This window comes from Cyprinodon tularosa, unplaced genomic scaffold (genome assembly GCF_016077235.1).
Source record: "Cyprinodon tularosa strain WSP-4 unplaced genomic scaffold, ASM1607723v1 ctg258, whole genome shotgun sequence".
NCBI lineage: Eukaryota > Metazoa > Chordata > Actinopteri > Cyprinodontiformes > Cyprinodontidae > Cyprinodon > Cyprinodon tularosa.
Genome location: NW_024038957.1, coordinates 663,047 through 686,860, shown reverse-complemented (window position 1 = coordinate 686,860; position 23,814 = coordinate 663,047). Strand labels below are relative to the sequence as shown.

The 23,814-nt window shown below is 38.0% G+C and overlaps 2 protein-coding genes across 2 annotated transcripts; both read left to right on the top strand.

Annotated features, from left to right (window-relative positions):
- The first annotated feature begins 300 nt into the window (after window positions 1-300).
- LOC119785774 (sentrin-specific protease 2-like) lies at window positions 301-3,912 on the top strand. Its single transcript, XM_038288561.1, has 9 exons — window positions 301-307; window positions 1,013-1,131; window positions 1,230-1,352; window positions 2,413-2,478; window positions 2,611-2,699; window positions 3,135-3,240; window positions 3,437-3,542; window positions 3,683-3,744; window positions 3,820-3,912. Exons 2-9 carry the CDS (start codon window positions 1,114-1,116, stop codon window positions 3,910-3,912), a joined length of 663 nt encoding a protein of 220 aa, XP_038144489.1. The 5' UTR covers window positions 301-307; window positions 1,013-1,113.
- Window positions 3,913-5,788: 1,876 nt separating this feature from the next.
- avpr1aa (arginine vasopressin receptor 1Aa) lies at window positions 5,789-10,590 on the top strand. Its single transcript, XM_038288570.1, has 2 exons — window positions 5,789-6,854; window positions 8,759-10,590. Exons 1-2 carry the CDS (start codon window positions 5,906-5,908, stop codon window positions 9,040-9,042), a joined length of 1,233 nt encoding a protein of 410 aa, XP_038144498.1. The 5' UTR covers window positions 5,789-5,905; the 3' UTR covers window positions 9,043-10,590.
- The last annotated feature ends 13,224 nt before the right edge of the window (window positions 10,591-23,814 follow it).

The following is a 23,814-nucleotide window of genomic DNA, read 5'->3' as shown; positions in this document are numbered from 1 at the left end:
CTCCTCCACCCCGTGCATCTCTTCTACCATGCTCAGCTGCTGCCAACGATTCTCCTTCAAAATCTGAGTCTTTTCCAAAGTACAGCAAAGCAGATGCAGAAAAATGTATGAAGAAAAACTTCTGTCATTCTGGGAATATATTCTTTGTAGTTTGTCTTTAACTTTTTGGTGTAATTTAAATAATAATAGTTATATTTTTGAACAAATGTAAATGAAAATTTACAGCTAATGTTTAAATTTTAGTTTTCTATGTAGATGCATGGGTAACACTTTGTTTTACAGTACACCAAAAAGCATGTAATAACAGGTTAGTCACACTATATTACTAGGTAACAATAAAAACTTTATCTGGTAATTACCCCAAATTAATGTATATAATATCAAAGTAATTGCCTGCATGTTTCATTGCTATGTAACAATGAAGACTTTTGCTGGGTAATTACCATAAGGTTGTAGTTAACATAATATTTCTATTATTGCCCACCACCTACCAATGGCTTGCAAAGTAAGTTTTAACCTATGATCAGGTAAATAAAGCATTATATAACTCAACTGAAGTTACATATAAATAAGATAGGTAAGAAAATTGGCATGCTGTATTCTAGGTATCATTTTCTGTTATATTTCAAGTAATAAACTGCATATAACTGGATAAAAACACATTCATTTATTTTTGTTAGGGAAATGAATGCGTTAGCTGGTAATAACGGATTGACATTTAAGAAGTCTGACTTTTTCTTGTCTGCCTAGAACTTAAAGCACAGCACAAAATTATGCATAAAGTTTATAGTGTAATTTGCTATGCTATTACCATATTATGAAATGGTTAGACAGAATGGTAGTTGTACTGTAAAACGAAGCGTTACTGACATATATCAGGGGAACTAAATCCTTTGCACCTTAACTGATTAGATCTATTGAAGTCACAATGGGAAGTGTAACAGATTAGTTATAAATGTATAACTGTTCATGTATAACAATCTTAATGTGTCACCATTTTTCTGTTATCCAGATGTACTTGAGGCATGGGGTGGAAAAACATGCAACGTGTTACTCTCAAAGATCAGTGCCTATAAGCTCTTTTACTGGGACATAAAGCAACTTGGTCCAGACATGGAGTTGGAAAGCGAGGTATTGCAAAATGGAAAGTTTAATTTCAAACTTAAAAAACATATGTTTTTTGTTATTCTGTGAATGGCTGACTAATGTGCTTTTTTATTTATGAACAGTCAATCAACGCTTATCTTCACCTCCTTATAAATGACTACAATTGTGCAGAAACTACAAAATCAACTTTCATTGACACGTTTGCAATGACATCCATATGGAATGGGAAGATTCCGCGACTCAAGGTTTGTGTAGTAATAGAGAAAATTATGTAAAATCTCATATTCAACTTTTCACAACATGTAAATGATGTGAAGAAAAACTGTTATTGCTAAAGCTGGAACCTTGTCCTCAGAGAATCGTGTAAATGCTTCAACGGTGACAGTGAATTACTTGAATGTGTTGAACACATTATATGATGTCAAAAATATTTGGTTAGAAGCTATCTGGTTCTGTGGAGGACTCAAGAGCAGAGACACAGGGTAGAGATGGTGTCTTGTAGGTGAGAAGAGTATAAAGCACAGAGGAACCGCAAAGGCGGAGAATATATGGGATAACAGGTGTTATCAGGTAATTATGAGCCAGTGTGTTTAGAAAAAGCTAAGAAGGATCTAAGAGGAAATAACTGGCACTAGGAGCAACAAACTGCAAACAGGGAAAACAGGGTTCAACTAAAGCTAGAAAGTAACATAAGGATAAATGTGAATTAAAATAATGACTACAAAGTAAGGAATGACCAAGTGAAAAACTAGAGGATAAAAAAGGAACTCTAGATAACTGAAGCCATGGAAAATAAAACCTAATCATAACAGAATAAATAACTAACAAACTATAGCAATGAGTAAATAATACCAATAATGCAAAAAAAAAAGATTAGACGGAAGATAAAAACGAATGTTTTAAGAAATAATATAAATTTTCACCACAACACAGAGCAAAATAAATAAAAGCACAACTGAGAAATGAAACCTTAAACAAGTTACAGAAGCTTTGTTCAAAAGACCTGTATTATTATTAATCATAGGCTGACATGACATGGGAAAACTTTATCATTTGAATAATCAAGTAGAAACGACTTAATCTGTTTATCCAAACACACGTTTTTTAGATAACTGCTGCCTTGACCCAGAGCTTCCGAAATCTTTCAAATAAATACTAAACAGGATTTAGCACTTATCATTTGGATTAGTAAAAATATATATATTTTTTTATCTTTGTTTTGGTTTGTTTTTCTATTCATGTATTGGGTATATGTTTCATCGCTGTTATAATGAAGTTACTAACATGTTACATTATTCATTTTAGATAAAACCAATGGAATATGGTGTAATTCTGGGAATTGTGAACAAGCATCATCACTGGATGTTAGTGGTAATTAACCCTTCCGTTTTCATTATTCCTTTACGAAAATGTCAATAAGTGCAATTTTGTTAATGTGAAGAGGACACTGATCAAAAGTGAGTGATTCCAGGAATTTTTGTTATTAAATCAAATTAATCATAGGTAATCTACCCACAAGACAAGCGGTTGGTGTTTCTGGATCCTCTAGGAGAGAGTAAACAGGACATACAGACATGTCGGGCTACTACAAGGCAAGGAAAAATCAAGAAATGTCAAAATATCTTTCCTTACAAAGACTGATTTGAAAAATGTTATTGTGAATAATGTCCAATTTTGTGGATGTCACAATTTACATTACAGAGATTTAATAGTAATGCAGGCTTATTTTTTCAATGTGTTTCTTACACTTATGTACAGTATCAACCTTTCTCTAAACGCAGTAAGGTACATTAAAAATTTAAGCTTTATGTTCTTGTACAAGGTTGATCCAAAAGTCCAGTACAATAGCACAATTACGACCCCATAAAAAAAATTGTAATGTTTATTTCAAACTGAAATGTATCATGAAAACACAAACAAATAAAACCTGGACCACTGAAAGGATGGATATTGAAATAATTCTTTTTCAAATTTGCATAACACAAACGCAAAGTCATGCATTATTAAAATTTTAAATGTGTTTACAGGGCATTTATGCGAAAAATGGGATGTAACATCTCCAGGTGGACTTGTGACACAGTGATGCATCCCAAACAGACAGATGCCACATCATGTGGACTCTTCACCTTGAAGGCAGGCATCCAAATATGCTAAATACATAGTTATGTACAAAAAGACATATCTTTGTAATTGAAAAGATTAATATATGTAACTTATAATATCTAGATTAGTTTCAAGCTGCTTCGCCTATTAGCAATGTACAATATAATGTCTGTAAAGACATTTAAAATGTCTTTTTCTAAAAAAAAAATCTAATGTCTTTTTACAGTTTGCTGAGAAAATCCTGAGAAAAGAAAAGATTTCTTTTCCGACAACTAAAAAAGAAATAAACAAGCACAGGATGAAAATTGCGACCACTCTCCTTCTCAGCACAGGTATGTATTCAATTACCTTTGGATTGTCTTACATTATTAGTATCTTGCTTTTAACTATTGGAAACATTAACATTGTATTATTTGATGTGATATTGTCAAAAAAAATTGAGATTCATTGCATATTTTGGTATGTCTTACAGATGACCTGAGCAACCTCTGTCACTTTTGTGGCGAGAAAAACACGGACATTGAAGACATCTGGGTATTTGACAATATTGCCAGGTGCTTTTAAGAATTCCCTTCTTTCTATGCTGATTTCTTTCTCTATTTTTAACAGATTCAGTGTGACGACTGCTTCCGATGGTACCACCTTCAATGTGTTGGAAACCCAGATCCCCAACAGGATTACGTGTGCTTTGCATGTCAATAGTTTTGTTAAGTTGTTTCTATTATTCTGTTTATTCTATTATTCTATCTTGTAATAAAAAAAAATATTTTTTTATTGAGAAGTTATAAGCAAAACCTTGAATTTAATTTTTTTGCAACTATTTGTTATTACCCTAAAAGATTATGTTACAGGCTCCACACTTTACAATTACTTAAGCATGCAGTGAGTAGGTGCTGACAGCTTCATTTTACTTCAGTAACTATCATTAAGACACTTTTACATCTAAAAATCTCAGCTGGTAAAGCCTGTTCCCCCTTGTAAATTAAGAAACATAGGTCAATCAACTCCAAAGTTTCAGGAGTTAGTTGTCATCATAAAATATGTTTATAAGCCAAAAATGAAAAAGCTGGGGCATTTTTTGCCTGATTTAGACAGGGGGAACAGATTACGGCAGGTTTTATTTCATCCCATATTGCTGGTTCTGGCAATATGGGATGAAATAAAATGGTCAATCACCCCCAAAGTTTCAGGGGTTAGTTGTCATCAAAAAAGATGCTTATTAGCCAAAAATGAAAAAGCTGGGGCCTTTTTTGCCTGATTTAGACAGTGGGAACAAATTACGGCAGGTAGCCTGCCATAATTTGTTCCTCCCTTGTACCTTTGAGAAATAAAGGTCAATAAACTCCAAAGTTTCAGGGGTTAGTTGTCATCATAAAAGATGCTTATAAGCCAAAAATGGAAAAACTGGGACCTTTTTTGCCTGATTTAGACAGGGGGAACAGATTACGGCAGGTGGCCTGCCGTAATTTGTTCCCCCCTTGTAACTTTAAGAAATAAAGGTCAATGAACTCCAAAGTTTCAGGGGTTAGTTGTCATCATAAAAGATGCTTATAAGCCAAAAATGAAAAAGCTGGGGCCTTTTTTGTCTGATTTAGACAGGGGGAACAGATTACGGCAGGTTTTATTTCATCCCATATTGCTGGTTCTGGCTATATGGGATGAAATAAAACGGTCAATCACCCCCAAAGTTTCAGGGGTTAGTTGTCATCATAAAAGATGCTTATAAGCCAAAAATGAAAAAGCTGGGGCCTTTTTTGCCTGATTTAGACAGGGGGAACAAATTACGGCAGGTAGCCTGCCATAATTTGTTCCTCCCTTGTACCTTTGAGAAATAAAGGTCAATAAACTCCAAAGTTTCAGGGGTTAGTTGTCATCATAAAAGATGCTTATAAGCCAAAAATGGAAAAACTGGGACCTTTTTTGCCTGATTTAGACAGGGGGAACAGATTACAGCAGGTTTTTTTTCATCCCATATTGCTGGTTCTGGCAATATGGGATTAAATAAAACGGCTGATGTTAGAAGACAAACTGTTTATTAAGGAACATAGATAAATTGTACGTTACTATAAACACAAATATAGATTTAAGTACTAAATTTCAACCAGGAAAAAATGATTTTCCTTCTGCATAGTCTTTAATGATAACACGTGCACTCCATTTTCTATTTCATTTTTATTACAAGTATATAGTTTACAACAGTTTTCAATGGGATGAGAACATTTGGACACTGTGAAACAATGAGAGATATTTTTTAATGAACGTGAGGAAAAGAACAGGGATCTGTTTGCTGTCAGAGGGAGGAGTAGACACTGCTGTCAGCGACCAGCTTTCAAGCAAACGTTTGTGTTTTATTATTAGTTTTAAATCAATATCACTGGCGATATTCTGCTATAGCATGTGAAGTAAAGAATAAAACAGTGAAGCTCAACTTTCATACACATAAAACCTTTCAAATTTGAAGTTGTGCACGTTGGAATCGAGGCGGAGTTAACACGGGTTGTTCTTTCTACTCCGTGCGCGCTCCCGACGAGGGGATACAAATTTTGGCAGGGATAACTACCTTGGCACGACACCGGTAGCCACACAGCTCCGTGTTCCTTTGTGTGCGCAACAGGTACCTTCATAGACGCGTTAGAGAGGCACTGCACAGCCCCTCTGGCACTGGATCTCCTAGGGCGCACAGAGGGGCAGTGCCATGCACACTTCTTCCGACGCGCCTCTCTTAGGTGGAGAGAACCAGTCTCTGCTTTTCAGCTTCACTGATGCCCTGATGATGGGAACCCCTTCAAACAGCACCGTCCACCCGAACGGATCCGACCCTTTTGCTAGAAACGAGGATGTTGCCCAGATCGAGATCATGGTGCTCAGCATCACCCTCGTGGTGGCTGTGATCGGGAATGTGAGCGTCCTGCTGGCCATGTACAACACCAAGAAGAAGATGTCTCGGATGCATCTTTTTATTAAGCACCTCAGCTTGGCTGATCTGGTGGTCGCCTTCTTCCAGGTGCTGCCGCAGCTCTGCTGGAAGATCACCTACCGCTTCTACGGGACGGACGCTCTCTGCAGGATAGTGAAGCACCTCCAGGTGATGGGGATGTTTGCCTCCACCTACATGATGGTCATGATGACCTTGGACCGCTACATCGCCATCTGCCACCCGCTGAAGACCCTCCAGCAGCCCACCAAGCGCTCCTACGTAATGATCATATCCACGTGGATCTGCAGCCTGGTGTTGAGCAGCCCCCAGTACTTCATCTTCTCCCTGAGCGAGATCAAAAACGGCTCCGAGGTCTACGACTGCTGGGCGCACTTCATCGAGCCGTGGGGCTCCAAGGCGTACATCACCTGGATGACCGTGGGGATCTTTCTGGTGCCAGTGGTGATCCTCATCCTGTGCTACGGGTTCATCTGCCACAGCATATGGAAAAATATCAAGTACAAGAAAAAGAAGACGGTGTCCGGGGCAGCGGGCAAGAACGGCCTGATTGGGAAGTGTTCAGTCAGCAGCATCACAACCATTTCCAGGGCCAAACTCAGGACGGTCAAAATGACTTTTGTGATAGTTTTGGCCTACATCATCTGCTGGGCGCCGTTTTTCACGGTGCAAATGTGGTCAGTGTGGGATAAAAACTTTAAGTGGGATGGTGAGTAACGCAAAAAAAAAAGTTATTGATTAATAAAAATAAGGATCGCAGTAGTACACATTGTCAAAGGAAAGAAAAAAGACGCATTCGTTTGCGCACAGATTTTACGCACAGAAACAGAGCAACAATTAAAACTGCAGAAACCAAATTAATTGTATTTTTAAAAAATTTACTCCCTGTTCTAGACCCGCAGCTTTACATTCAGTCAATATTAAATATGGGGCCCAAAAGTGTCGCTTTTTTCAATAGCAGTTTTTTCGTGATAATTCAATTTCTCTTATAATGCATAAATCGTTTCTTAAATATTGAAATAAGTCTTATTTAAATCTAATGAAATGTAATATAATAAGAGTCCAAATGTTAATTTATTTACACAATTAAATGTTTCTTTAATTGAAGGTATAATTTTATCAGTCAGCCTTATCAAACAAAGTCAATGGGGGGGAGTCATACATTCATTTCTCAAAAATCAAATATGACTTTTAAAAAGATAATTAGTGACTGTGCAAGTCTTTTGATGTAAAATACATCTTAAACAGACAGATTAAACAGCTTCTGAATTCTGAATATTATTTTTTTCTGAAGTAAGAATTGTTTTATTGTATATTTGGAAAAAAAATATATATAAAAAAAAAAAAAAAAAAAAAAATATATATATATATATATATATATATATATATATATATATATATATATATATATATATATATATATATATATATATATATATACATCATTTTGTGTAAATTATCAGATTTTTTTAAGATATTATTTTTGACAGAAAAACTTTCACTCATTGATTTTACACTGATATTTGATTTACAGTTTTGAGTTCCAGTGCAAACAGGGCCGTATTTAAGAAGTTGCTGAGCTCTGGGTTTAAGCCTGTTTTGGTGCCCTACACTTCTAAGTGTATTTTAAACACAACACTTCCTTTTTATGTGCATAAGAGCTTCAATCATTTTAGTCATTTTACTTATAAAAAATGTATTTTCTCCAAAATAGTTTTTCTGCTCATAGCTTGAAATGTTCAGTTTAGGCAAAAGTCAAATATTAAAAAATTGGCCAAGACCTTGATGACTGAGAATCTTTACAGATATCTTTGTGCTTATACTTTCAAAGAGGCATAAAACAGCATTACTTGTAGACATCCATACATTAAAGTACCAAGAATATAATTATAACTCCATCAGCCCTGAAAGAAGAGGGATGGACGTGCTTCGGTTGAGCAGCAGTTAGCGTGTAGGACCCATTTATGGAGGCCTTAATCCTCGACGTGGCCGATAGGGGTTCGAATCCGAGCTGTCATCTTTGGACACATGTCTATCCCCCTATCTGTGCTCTTCTGTCAGCCCACTGTAGAAAAACCGAGCCACAGGTGCCATAAAAAAGAAGAGCGATAGAGGTTTGGTTGCAATCTACATCATTATGGTTATTTTAACACACAATTTTTAAAACGTCCCTACCACTTAGGTTAATGCATTTACTTTAGAAACATTGTATTTGCAAGCATCTATTGAAAATGTATCAGAATAGTTTTAGGCGTGACGCCACAAGTTGGCATGTTAGAAGGTACAACCTGATAGTCGAAGTTAGTGAATTTTACGTATCTTTTCCTATGCAGGAAACTATCTCAGTGTGATAAATTTAACATAATCCCTTGACTCCTGCAAAATTTCAGAAAAATGTGTTTATAAAACAGTGAAAAATGTTATTGATGGTATTAATACAGGGGGAGAATTTGAATTTAGAGCCAAGAGTAATAAACATCCTATACAGAACCCCCCCCCCCTCCGATATAACACCAGATGAAGTTCATTACAGAGGCACTTCTGCAACCTTGAGTATGCCAGATGTTTTTTGGATTAATCATTTCTTCCTTTCTCCCTCTGTCTGTTCCACAGATTCTGAGAACACAGCAGTGACTCTGTCTGCGCTCCTTGCCAGTCTCAACAGCTGCTGCAACCCGTGGATATACATGATCTTTAGCGGCCACCTCCTCCAGGATTTCATGCACTGCTTCTCCTGCTGCCGAAAACTAAACGCTGACTACAAGAAGGAGGACTCGGACAGCAGCATCCGCAGGACGACGTTACTGACCAGGATCACCAATCGGAGCCCGACGGGCTGCTCCAGCAACTGGAGAGAGCTTGATAACTCCCCAAAAACATCAGCTCAGACAGAGTAAACAGGCAGTAGCTCCAAGAAACACATGTAGAGTGAGCTCAGCATGCAGGATTAGGACTAAAAGTTCCACAAACTTTAAAATTCTAATGACTAGGAGGCATTTGCTTAAAAAAAAGTTAAATGTAAATAGAGATATTGTCTGCAGGTTTGTGCTCAATTCCGTGTGGGGACTAAATCTTCACTTAAGCTCAAACATGAACACATCAGAAACAAATTGTGAAAAGAGGGGAATAGGTTTTCCCTTGACTTGAGACAAAAGAAAATGAAACTCCTTTATGTCACAGCTTCAAACAGCCAGTTAGCATTCTTGACACCCCTAAAAACATTCAGTTATCTCGATGCTGTCTGAGTCTCCCTGCAGAGCTGCCTAACTCACTTTCCGTTCTGAGTGTTTACAGAGATAAAAGTTACTGCACCCTGGAGGTGTGTGGGGTGAAATCAGCCCTCCCAGACGGCTCGTCTCTAAGTTACACAGGCAGCCACCTCAACCTTTGTCTTTGAATTTCCATTTTGTTTTTTCTTTTCTTTCTTTTTCTAAGAACCACATTTCAGTGGCTTGTATAAAAATGTAATTGAAATCAATCTTTTGACTGAATATAAAAGCATTAACAGAAAAAAAAGAAAAGGATTTTAACATTCACTCTTTCATAATCTGTCCAAGGAGGTGTTTCATGTTCCAGCGGGCTGTTCTTTTCTCTGTGTAGATTTTGGAAGTTCTTTCCTGATATTAACTAACACAGAAAGACGCTGAGCCAGGATGGACATTGACTATAGGTGAGCGTGAACGCTCTAGGATGAATATCCACCCTTTGCTTGCTGTTCCCATGACTTTTCACAGAAAGCTGAGCAGAAACTCACACATTCCTCACAAAACACGTCAGCCACTTCCCCAGTTTTTTTCTGACATCCTGCGCCATTGGGGGCTCTGTGTTTTGGCTTTGTTTGCACTCAAGACAAAAAAGAATTTCCTGCACTTTAATATGATTTACGGCAATATAATGGCTGTTAGGCCACAAAGCAAGAGCCCAAAAAACATGTTTGTTCTATCAAAATTGTATATACATTCCTTTATGTACGCATATGTGTGTGTTCTGTTTAAGATTTGTAATCAAAGTGAAGCCTAATGTATATTTGTACTTAAAAGGCACTTGAATATTTGTAAATAGGAGTAATATATGTAAGTATCCCTATAATTGCTTGTGCACTTCACCTATAAGAACCCAAACAATATATCGATATTTGTTAAAATACACACATCAATGTAATGAGCACAAATGACTTTGTTGCCTGTTTTCCTAGTCATAACACTGGAGATTTCACTGTTTGTTTTATGCAGTTGCTGCACAACCACAAAAAAAATCTGTCTGTTATTTGAGCTGGGAATCAATGTTTGAATTAAAACTCAAGCCAATCTGAGCAGTTAAATCATGCCAGTAACTGGGATTATGCAACGTCCCCTTTTAAAACAATGTGGATACGAAGTCAAAGGAAGACCTTTTCTCAGAACACCTCTGACAATAAAGCCCTACAAATACTCCATAATAATAAATATTTGATAGTTTTTTTGTGGTTTGTCTCAGTCATAGTGTTTCTGTTTTGTGTAGAAAATTTATTCACTATAATAGTACATTAAAGGTGATTGGGTGTTACCACAAAATCATTTTTTTTTTTTTTTTTTTTGCATTTGATTGCATTTATTCTGCACTGCAAAAAATATAAATCTCAATAAGTTATTTTTTCTTAAAATAAGTGTGTTTTTCCTTGATTTGAGGAGATAAGTAAGACACTTTGCCAATGGAACAAGACAATTTCCTTTTAAAATAAGAAAAAACTATTTTATCGTCTTATTTCAAGTAAATATTATCTAACTATCTTATTTTAAGAGTAAAAATACTCATTCCATTGGCAAATCATCTTATTGACCTGCTCAAATTAAGGCTAAATATACTTCATTTAAGCCATTTTTTACTTATTTCTGGATTTTTTTTGCAGTGTGGTTACATTCTTAGGACAATGTGCAAAAAAATATTTCAATCTGAAAAACTCACAGAGAGAGAAAGATGCAATTAGAAGAGTTTATTGATACGATAGTTTGAACTTTGGCACTCAGGCCTCGGCAGGAAACATAAACGCTGATTTATACTTTAATGCAGATAAACTGATGTATGAGAATAAGGACATTCCCCCCGGGCCTGAAACTGCTGGTGGAGTTTAGATAGATTAAGTTTGGTTATTTCCATAGAGGTTGGTATACAGGGTGATGCTTGAGTTAGATGTCACTGAATGAACAAAGTTTGCATAAACTGTCCATGAAGAGCAAGCATGAAGCGACTGTGGAGAGAAAAAAACTCCCCTTTGGGAAGAAATCTCTGGCAGAACCAGGCTCAACGTGGCGGTCTTCTGCCGGACCGTTTAAAGTGACAGGGAACTCCATGAAAGTCTGGAGGGAGTACACACTGGAGGTGAGGTTGAAGGAGCATCGAGGAGGAGTCGGATGAGCTTACTATGGTGGAGAAGGGGATGGAGGTGGGTTGTCTGAATCAAAGTCCGACATAGGAGCGATGGATCTTGCGCTTATTGAAGAGCAGGCCTAGAGATGATTTGGAGTGGCTTTAAGTAGAGTGCTGGAAGATGATTGGGCATCGAGGAAAGTGGCTTGAAGCGGGTTGGCTGCATCGGAGGCGGATCAGCCTCAGATTGAATGGAAGTAATCAGAGTTTCTTCAGTTGAATTTCCGCCTTAGCTTCATATAAACTAATAATTTAAGATATTAGTCAAATCATTACTTATAAAAATGACTCTTACATTTTTTTTAATTATAAGTTTCACAAAATGGAACAGGGGAGAGAAATAACATCTTTCAGAAAATAATATTTTCTTCATGAAATTCTAATAATTCCATTAACATTTTCTAGCATCAAAAGAAGACAGGATTCACCGTCCACATTTGACATTATGATTCATGTTCTGTCTCACCACCTTCTGTCAAAACATCCAAAACCACATTTCACACTTTATCTATTTTGGTTCTTTTCATCTATCAACATTTGACCCTATAACACACAGGGGTTTACACAGGAATATTCTCACTGGGAGGTTTTATAAATCCTTTAAATTCAGCACATTAAACCAATACCTTTCAAATACCATGTTTATTGTCTGCAATAAAATGGAGAATAAAACAAACATCAGGCGATCCTGCAGGTATCCCCCTAAGTTCACGCAGCGATCTGCTCTATTTACAGCAGCACTGATGCAGAAGTGCTCTAAAGTATGAGTGACATCTCTCAAATTTCTCATCCAGCCTCAACGCTTCAAGACGTATGATTTGGAAAACTCTTTCTATCAACATACGTTAGGATTATATAAGCAAGTACTTGAGAAGCAGCTCACACTGCAAAGCTGCCACTTGGAAAACATTTGCTTTTCATCAATCATTAAACTGTTAAGACGGCCATTAAAGTTTTGTTTTTATTCAACATATCCCTGTTTGCAGATCTTACATTTGATATACTTTTTGTTTGATAAAATAAAAATATATAAGACGTAGTCATTTCTCTGTTGCTTTACTATTCTATTTGTACTCTGAAATCTTATGTATAAAGGATATAAAAATCTTTCTTTTTCCAAAAACTCTGTTGATCCTTCCTCGTGCTTTGATAAAGAGTCAATAGAAATCTCCTGTAAAATCAAACCCCAGCAAAGCTGCAGAGGGATGCGACTGTCGGGTTCTGCATATTTGGAATTTGAAGCTAATCAGCGTGTGAAGCACGGCAACCTGTAGATTCATATTTCATCATGTTACAAAGTGTTTTATTGGTATTACATGCAATATAACAGAACATAATTGTGATGTAGAAAATTAATTGTAACAGGCCTTTCATATGTACTTAGCCCCTTTAAATCTAAGAGCCATAAATAAAATCAAATGTACTAGTGTTGTGCCGATGCCATTTTTTGGCCCCGATACCGATACCCGATACCTGGCTGTGCGGTATCGGCCGATACCGATACCATAATAATGTAAAATAATTGCCATCATGGCTTTGACAAGCTGCTGTCTACCTTTGTGAAGCAGGAAAAAATCTAATACAAAGTGAATCCAGTAGAACTTTTTATTGCCTACCAGAAGTGGGTGACAATAGTTGAATAAACTTATGACTTCAAAATGGTATCGGTGCCCTATTTGTTGGTACTCGCCGATACCGATACCACCGTTTTAGGACAGTATCGAGGCCTCGTCCGATACTGGTATCGGTATCGGTGCAACACTAAAATGTACCCAGTTCCACCAATTTCCACCATTTCCACTGTTCTCTGAAGGCCTCTGATATTTATTATAGAACGTTAAGGAACAAAGAGCAACATGCAGACCAAAAAAAAAAAGCAGACTTTTAGGAGGATACATGTAGAGAACTTTAAAGAAGGGAAAGGTTTCATAACAACAGAACTGATCAATAAATGGACTATGTCTACCTACCAAGACATAACATTAGTCAAAGAAGCAGCAAAGATAACTATGGTGAATCTATAGGAGCTCCACTGATTTAAGGTGTATGTAGGATAATGTCAGCTGTTAAAATGACTCTTCATTAAGCTGAGGGCTCATAAATTGATTCTATAGGGTATTTAGGGTATTCTATAGGTCTCTGAAAAGGGTGTGTAACATTTGTTGGGCTGAAAATACCATATTTTGCTGTTCTATGTGCGCTAATGCAAGCCTGGTTATAAGCCCTAGAATGGTTTTGTTCCTTTTATGGTATGCTCATGAATATTTAGATGATCTGTGCGTGCGCTGATTGGTTGGTTTACGAGTGAATCTGCTGAACAAAGAAGCATCATAGCAACAAGCACTCACTTACTGAAACACAGAGATTGTTGATATGGTTGGGTGACCAGACGTCCTCTTTTTTCCAGACATGTCCTACTTTTCATACCTAAAAAAATGTCCAGGGGGAATTTCAAAATCATCTTGGATTTTGGTCGACTACGGTGCAACACGTAGTCAAAATACACCGGGCACTCGAACCCAGCCGGCTGGTCAGGGGCAGAGAGCCAGCGGGGGACGGAGCGACCGAACCCGACCTGGTGATGGTTGCCTGGACACCGGCGGTCCTGTGCTTCCCCCCGCTCATGCTCCCCCCAGTGGGCTGGTCTGTATGTAAATTTCAGGGTGAGACAAAAATACAGGCCAGAACCAAATAAGGCAACATCCCAGAGTTTACGTCAACTCGGGGCTTTGTTTGGATTCGCCCGTTTTATGATGGAAGTTTAGAATTGTGAGATTTGCAGAGAAAGGAGGTGTTGATGGGGTTTGAACTCTGTACGTCCATTTCACCCACTGAACTATCGCTATTCATCTATGACAATGTAAACTCAGTTTTGCATTCTATGACCCCTTTAATGAAATATTAGCAACAGCTTTAAAATTTCTAGTTTTGTTTATTTGAGAAACTTTTTGTTTGGTAGGGTGGTGGCAGGATGATGCTTTGGGGATGTGTTTCTTAAAGCAGGGACAGGGAAACTGGTCAGACTGGTCACTTGGGGTTGATGCCAGGAAGACCCTCGTTTCCTTTCTTCAATGAGTAAACAAGCCCATCTGTGTTTTTCTCACAGGAAACAAATCTGTTTTTTCTGTTACCATCTGAACAATCAGGATCAACATCTGGCTTCCCTCCTTGATGATTTGTCCTTAAACAGAGCGGAAACTGAAGATGGCAGGTTGGCACATGTAAACTAATGAGGTGTTCAGAAATTCAGGCAAGTCTTTATAAAGTTTGGATAAATAGATTTTGCTTGTATTAACCATGAGATGCTCTTGTCTTTATTCAGCTCTGATGGCTGGTAGAGTAGATACTATGCGGCTCTCTTAGCGTCTGTATTACATAGATCCTCCGTCTTCCTGCTCCATTGTTCTTTCTCCATTGCCTTTGAATATCACATACCTTAGTTTCCTAATGTGATGTTAATTTGCCCCATGAGGTTTCTCAGCTCATAGAAACCGATCTAAAAATACTATCTTACAAAATCTGGAAGAAGATGAAACATTGTTTTGAAGCATCACATAACAGCAGCCTGTAGAAGAATGGTTACAAAAACACCATTAGCAAGCGTTATGACTGTTATGTAGAAGAAATGTATTTGCAATAAATGATTGACAAAGACTTAAGCTATTTGCAGGATTTGATTTTTCTTTTCTTAAAAATAGCCTAATTTCCTTTCCTCCAAAGCTGCCAGACCCTTTTGAGGTGGCTGGCTGTAATATTTATCCAGGTTTGCAGGTTTTTCAAAGTTGTGATTTGCACCTTACAGTTCTTTTTTCCATAAGATTTTTATTTTTTTAAATCAGGTTGTACTGACCAATGGCTCAGCCTGGAATTAAATGGTCTTAAACTCAGACTATGAGGCTTAGACATAAACAACTCAGCAGTGATTAAGTTTTAAACTGTATATTTGGGAAAGCAGCCAGTCACAGAGGCTTACAGTTTAATCCAGATATTTATATTCACTGTATACAAAGTAAACCATTTTTTGTGGAACACCTTGCTCAAACACCACCTTTTTCCCTCCAATTTTCTACAGGAGTGAGATCAGGGTTTTGTAATGGCCACTCTAAAACACTGACTCCAGGATACTTATCCCGCTTTATGAAAAGTGTAGCTGTTCACTATCGTGTTGAACTTTCTGGTTGATGTTATGAGACGCTGCAGCAGTACTTTCCACATTTTGCTCTTTCTGTAATGGTATAGCCTCACTCCTCTTTTCATCCTGCCATTCCCCCCATGCTCCATGACAATTAGGCTTTATGCTCTGCACCTGTGGGCCTGTCCATCCTCCTCCTCATTCCTCACACCTGTTTCATTCTCTTTTTAAGCTCACTGCAGACTTCAGATCAGCATCGGATTATAGAAAGCTCTCAGTGACTACATGTCCACTGTTTATTTTTTCTCTGTTACTCACATTTTCTGAACTTTTCTGCCTTGTCATGCGCATGAAATACATCTCCCTGAGCTTCTGTTCTTCTGGGTTATTATGAGGACTAAAAGGCTTCCCGTAGCTCCTTGGATCTGTCTGCCCATCTCTGCTCGGCCCACCGTATATGAGCCAAGTTTGTCTCCTGGACTCGGACCAAGTCCTGCTGGTCCGCCTGTTTCTTCTGCAGTGAATAGGCCAGCTCTCTTCCCTGCCAAGATCCCTTGCTTGCTCCTGCAGAGGTTTTGTGTCTGCAGATTTCTGTAAATAAAGCTCAGCACCGTGTCTGGCTTCAATATCTGGTCCTCTTCTGTGTCTGCTATGTGACACTTTCTTGTAGATGATATTAATTCTGTGTAATACGCCAACGCCTCGCGTAGCAAAATTACTCAAACATGATGCTTCCATTTCCACGCTTTATAGTTGGAATGTTGTCATTCTGCGTGAAAGCTCCCCCCTGTTTTCATTAAAGCTGAACACTGTAAATGTAGTTTCATCACGCCACTGGACATGTCTTTAAGCTCTGTGTCCATGAGTGGATTTGAAATTTGTAATCTTGCTCTTTATGTTGCTTCTAGAGTCTGGCTTCTTCCTCACTGAGTGGCTGTAAAATTGGTTCTCTGTGGATAAATAACCTCTATATTGATGTACTCAGCCTATTCACAGGGGACATTTCAATTGTTCTGGAGGTTGTAAAGGAAAGCTGTGTTTACATCTTTAAGCTTTCTCTTGCCGATTCCTCCCTGAAAAGAGACCGCCCACTTTAAAACACACTTTAAATGGCAATTTACTGTATAAGGTTTATGTATAAAATTGCTATGAGACAAGTCAATAGATTTAGACAGAAATTGTAATTGTAAGACCAGAGAGATGGCTCCAGATGGCAGATCTTACCACCTGTCTTCTTCTGTCAGAAGCTCAGAACATAGAACCCAGAATACAAGCAGAAAGATCAGAGTTTTATCAAAACAAGTGTTTATTATCAACTCTGCGCACAGTGGTTCAACATCAGGGGCAGGTTTACTGGATCCTCTGTAGAAATGGAAACTCAGGTTAGTGACTACCTGGTTATGAGTTCTGTCTGAGCCCAGAGGAAGGAGCTCCTGGAAGAGTTCCAGGAGAGAAAGCATAAAGCTAATTTAGCTTTTTTCCCGAACATTAAAGGAATAGTACACCCAAAACATGATTAGCCTTCATTTTCTACTCACCCCCATGCTGAACAACACTCTGGAGTACTTTTTGGATATCTCAAATGCATCTGGAGATCTGGGAGGCTTCTTGCTGTCTGCTGACATTCAAATAATGGAGGTCTATGGCGCCCGAGACAGAAAGGTCCATAAAAGTCCACAAAAAACGTGTCAATATTCCTCCGTACTGCTCGTCCAATGTATTCCAAGTGTCCTGAGTAGGTAGCATCCAGAATTTACTCGAAACGAAGTCATTTAGAATGTTTTTAGAGCATAAACAGTAGTGTATAGGATTTCCTGAAAGCGCGTTCACGCCGCTACGGAAACTGCGGCATTCTCTGTCTGGAGCCCTTTTCCTCTTTCTTGCCTGCTCCGAATTGGGCTTTCGCTGTTTTCACGCTGGTTCCGCCATGATAACTGCACAAAGATCGCCACTGTACTAGCAACGAGCATGCTTTTAACTGGGGGCGTATAGCAGTTCTCGCCGTAAAGCAAGACCGACTCTCGCGAGACTTCTGAGCCTGTGGGTGCGGGTCGAGGGCTCCTGCAATTGCAAATGCAGTATTTCCCCCACAGACCACCAGGGCGGCCGAGAATACCTTTGTTCAACCTGAAATTACTCATTTAAAGCTACAGTGTGTAATAATTACAGGGATATACAGTCAGAAATGTAATATATTATACATAACTATGTTATTTATCATCATCTTCGAGCTCAGCCTCTTAACCTTAATATTTGCGTTGCCTTAGAATTCGTTATTTATAATTACATAGGAGCGGGTCTCGCAGCCATGGAGGCAGACATCTTTGCTCTACGGCAGCGCAGAGCCAACAAACTAGCGATTGCGAGATCGCCCATTACGCTCGAAAGTAACTACGGCAAGTTGAGAGAGATGAACTGAGACGGTACTGAATAATAGATGGCAGTATTAAAATTATCTATGTAAACAAATCTGCTGAATGGTGTGTTCAGGGTAATCCTTTTGGTCTTAGAAAACCTTTTCCTCATGTTTTCTGGGCCGTCAGTGACGTTCAGTCTTTTAAACTCTGTTGAGGATTTTATGACCTTTTGTCATTGTCTGGGTCTGAATGAAAACTTTGTATATTAAAATTAGTTTTTTGCTTTTGTTTTCATATTTTATTTTATTTTTTTAATGCAGAAGAAGTTGAGTTTTTTTTTTTTTTTTTATGATTTTCATTGCTCTTGTTAGAATTTTTTTGTTGTTGTTGTTGGGTTAAGGAGCCCGGAATAGTGAGAGATTTCAATTTATGACATTTATGACTAAATGTTTGGTCTATCACATCTATCTAGATCAGGGGGATTTGTGAAGGAAGGCTGCCAAGTTCCCGGGTTAAAATCCCACAGGGCCTCTGAGCACGACCCAAAGCCCCAGATGGCTCCTCAGGTACCGTACAGGCTCATCACTATAGGCTCCCTATGAGAGTTAAATGCAGAGGACAATTATTATAGTGATTATTATTATATGTTGAAGTTTGTGAGTGAAGCATGAAGGTGAAACATTTGTAAGAAATTTTATTGATTGCCTGCATTCACTTAACACAAGCTTTGTCGACTAGTGTATTGTCTTCAAAATTGCCAAAATTCAATTTTGTTTTTCTTTTTTTTTCTTTTTTTCTATTCATTCTCTCAGACAAAACACAGTCTTAGCTTCAGAAGGTACTACAAAATCCCCAAAACAGGGATTGTATAATGATCACAAAGTACCCTCCAGCACTCTGTAAAAAAAACAGCAAAAACATGTTTATAACCTGAACAATAACTCTTTTCTTTATTTTAATTTGTTCCCCTTCTAACTGACTCTGACCTCAGCTCCCCAAAGGAAACCAGTTGTTTTAACCACAAAGTGAATAAAGAAGTAACAGAGACAAATGACCAGGGCAGAGGGTCCCAGTGGACCTTCTGACCATCATCTTAACCCCCTGATGTTCCAAAAAGGATTCCATGAGTTTTATACACAAATTATTGTTTTGTGGCAGCTGCACCTCTGCAGGCTCTTTGGAGAGAAACAAAAATCCTTTTATTCCTTTGTTTTACTTTTGATTTTTGATTTTTTTTTTCTTCTTGGAAGATCAGGCTTTCATTCATGAGAGCAGACCAAATCAATTTTCACAACAAGAAGCATAAGACATAAACACCAACAGATTATTGGGTTTCAGAGGACTTGAGTCTGAATGGTTTTCCAGGGAATTAGCAGATTGAGAGGGACATCTGCTGGTCAAGGAGCCAAACAACATGCTTTGAATACAAATACCAGTTGTAGTCCCCAGTTGTAGTTTAATATATAGAGATTCATATACCGGTACAATGAAAAGCTAAAATCTCAAATAAACATCCACAATGTATTGAAACAATTATTTAAAGCAAAAAAATCTTGTGTGAAAAGAAAACAAATTTTTAAATAAAAAAAGGCTACAAAGGTGAATTCAGTAACACAGTGTTAACTGCTGATAACCTTCCTTTGTGCTTCCCCACTGGAAGCCATTTACTTCTATCACCTCTCCTACTACTGTTGTCATGGTTTTGCATTTTTTGGTTCTGTTTAAGTTTTCTATTTGAGTCGTCGTATGTTTAATCTCCATTTTGTTGTGTTTTCTGGTTGTATTTGAGTTCTGTATATATCTTGTTTACTCTCTGTTGCCCTCTTGTGTCTGCTCCTCATAGCTCCCTTCTAGATTCTTCTGTCCACACCTGCTCCCAATCAGTTAATTACCCCAGTCTTTGTTCTGTTTGACAGATAGGCTATTTCTTAATTCATAAGAACGCGAGTACGGACTTGTGTCCTCGCCAAGTATCTTCTTGGAAAAAAAACACAGGAAAGTGTGGACTGGGGGGAGAACGGGAGCACGCAGCATAAACACGGGTCAAATGGAACAGAAGCGTACTTGTCCCCACTAGCTTGGGTCGGCTAGAGCTGCATTTCACCTCCTGTTGTTAATAGTCTCTAGATAACAATAAATTCTTACTTTTTAATTTAGTGGGGGAATAATAATGAACACAGTCAGATTAAGGCAAATCAAATTAACATTTTGTCAAAAAAAGCACTTCACACACGGCTATGCTGAGAGAGGGCTGCTGCAGACAGGTTAACTTTAGCCCTTGCTGCCGTTGCTCTTGGAGGTCCACTGGTTGCCGCGGTCCTCTCAACATCCAAACTTTTTTAAATTACGGGCTAAATTTGGGCCATATAGTGATGCTTAAAAGTATAATGTTTTCACCTTTAAATATCTTAAATCCTACTTTTATAGAACAACAGCAACAGAAAAGAGAACTTTTAACTTCATACTGTGAGCTCTCAGAGAGCTCCATTGGAAGCTGCTGCTGCCGCAGTGCATGCTTGGACAGCTGTCAATCTCAAGAACGGACAAGTCTGCTCTGATGCATGCTGGGTAAAGAGGGAGGGGTGAGAACAACATCCAGGAACTTTGTCCATTTTCTATCTGCTGTTGTTGTGAATTGGAACAGTACTAGGGCTGAGGCTGATGATGTTTTTCGAGAACAACAGCACAAGAGAACGCACAAGTACACATATTGAGAAACAGCCATATACTCCTCTTCTTCAGATACTGTTTGCTGGTTCCTCGTTGTGTCTTAGCTTCTCATACGTGTTTTCCCTGACATTTACAGGTTTTTGTTTTTACTGTTTTTTGTTTTGGACTTTGTCTCTGTTTCCTTTGGATGACTTAAAATCTAAAAAAAAAAAAAAAAACACCTCAGCTTTTGTCTCTGCATTTGGGTCCTCTAAAATCCTCCACACACAATCTGAAAACTGTGCACCTCCAAACAACAAATTTCTACACAAACGCCAACTAACCCACAAATCCTAATGTCAATAATTAAAATGGTTGAACGTATCAACGCAGGTTACTATAACAGAACTGGGGCCTGCTCACTTTGATGCTGGATTAAATCTGGACTTAATTACATTGATCACATAATCACATACTGTCCTATTTTTTTTTGTGAAGTAAAACTGAAGTACAACAGGGTCTCTATATGGTATGCAAAAAACATTGTATGAAAAATTATATAAAAATAAAATAATCTGTTGCCCTAACATGTTGGCAGAGCTTCCATGCAACGCTTCATGCATGCAGCAATTCATGCAAAATTCTTCATTCAATTCATTATTTCTTTCAAAATCCTTTTTGAAAGTTTATATTTTTAACTAAATCTCTGAAATGATTATTGATTTTAATGATGTTCTTTTTGGTTGTCAGTATAATATGATATAATACATTTAGATATGACATTATCTAAATCCGCTTGAAAATATGTATTTGTCATAAACTAAGAGGTAAAACAATGCAAATGGTGGCAGCAAAGATAGTAAAAGTGATTTGCAGTGATGCTAATGAGTTTTCTGCTGCAATGTTGAGTACAGCAGCAGCTGTCTTTGTTGAAATTTATTAAAACCGACTTTAGCTCCTCTAGTGGTGACAGATAATATTAGATTTCATGCCTTGTGATGCACTGATTTCAAGAACTGCAGCGAGCTGTTATCATAATCCAGTGCTTATTTAGCATCATAAACACAGGAAACACACACTTTACATTACGTCTGTTGAATCACATTAGCGTTTTACACATTCACTGAATGTGACAAACTATAACCTCTCCATTTTCACGGCTTTGCCACCTCCAGGTTACCTCTGCAGGCATGTGTGGGAGCCATCTGTGTCTGTGTGAGTCAGTGTTCGGTCAGACCGGCCGCCTTATTAAACCCGCACACAGGCATATATGGCAAACAGATTTCTCCAGCCAGCTTGACCCTGTCACCACTGCCTTAATCCTGTGAAAGAAAAGACTGAGGCAAAGGAGAAGGGAGACGATTTGTGTAGGAGTGGATTAAAAATAGACGATGACTGGATCCAGTAGAGCTAGATTAGATATAGTCATCACTGACTAACACATTATGCACATCATCGCATTATGTAATGCGGCACAGGCACAGAAATAACCTCTGAGTGTGATCTGATTGTTTACCTCATGTTTTCATGTGCTTTGTTTTGAATAAGCAAAGATTTTCATTTTTTAACAAACTGAAAGTGAATGTTGGGTAAAAGCCTTTTAACTCTGCAAAAATATTACAGAACCAATATATTTGTAAACTTCCTTTTTTTTTAACTTTAAAATAAATGCTGCATTTGGTTTCTTGTAAAGAGGAATTGATTATTTTTGTTTTTATTATATCCACAGTTATTTCAAGTTTTGATGCCTAAATAAGTAATCATCCAGAAATGTGATTTTTGTAATGGGCTTCAGCTAAAACCTGCCGGACAATCCAGAGTGTGAAAGTGTCTCTTATTTATTCTGTGGGTGCTTTGTTCAATCCAGAAAAGCCAACAAGAGGAAAACATTTCAGTCCCCTATTTTGGCATTGGGGTTATAGTGCTATATGCATAGAACTGACTTTGACATGAAGAACATAAAACATAGTAAACAGGTCAGAAACGGAGCCATGGAGATGGGAGAGTCGCGCCACTGCAAGACCAACAAAGTCTGGTTGTTAGGGCCTCATTAATTCACATAGAGTTAATCAAAATCAATCTCTGCTGCACTATCATGGTTAAATAAGGTAAAGTGGAACAATTTATGCATACATCGAACACAACATTAATGTGCCACTGCTGCCCTAACAAAAAACAATTAAAAACACCAACAACATTAATAGAAATTAACATTAGCCTATGTGGTAATGAGTTTAGCATAATCTTAGCTTTAGAAGCCTGTTAAACTGGTTAGATTTAAAGGGGAATCACACTAACTAATAATGGTGAGTGAGCCCCTTAGCAGATGATGTAAACCAGAACCAATTTAAACTGCTTGCCGTTGCAAAACGCAACCAGTTAGATGTATCAATGCACGGCTACCATATCCCGCTAATGTCTATGGCAATACTCTCCACTGTCGCTACAAGCATGCTTAGTCTGAGGGATTGCCTCAATGGGTCAATCCAATCAACTGGTTTTCCTTAGATAGAAAACTTTGAATCAGTTTGACTTTATGATCTGGTTGAATTGTCTCTGTTTAGTGCCTTGAGATGACGTGTAGTGAATTGATGCTATATAAATAAACTGAATTATCCAAAATATGGTGGATGTTTGTGATCGATGTGGAAGTTCACACTGCAATCTTTCACATATGTTTTTTACATGCTCAGCTCTCACGAATTTTTTGCAAGTCTATTTTCACACCATGTCTGTTGTACTCTCTGGTATCTTTGGTCTCCCAGAGCAATATAGTCAATACTCCGTAAGAGGGTTGGAAGTGATAGCTTTTACCTCTGCAATCGGAAGGCGTCACCTTCTCCTTAACTGGAAATCAACTATAGCCCCATCCAGTTGTCATGATTGGTACAGAAAAGCCCAATATGCAGAACACAACGGAGTCTGATGAAAAGTTTAACAAAGTTTATTTAAGCAAAGGCACATGAATATAATACTGGAACTGGTTCAGGCCGGGGGGCAGGTTCACTGGAGTCTTGAGGAGTCCGGGTTTTCTCTTTGAGAGAGGAACTGCTGGGTCCAGAGACTGTTTAGTTCAGCAGATTCCAATAACCGCTTCAGCGTCTTACTTCTGACTTGAGGGCAGA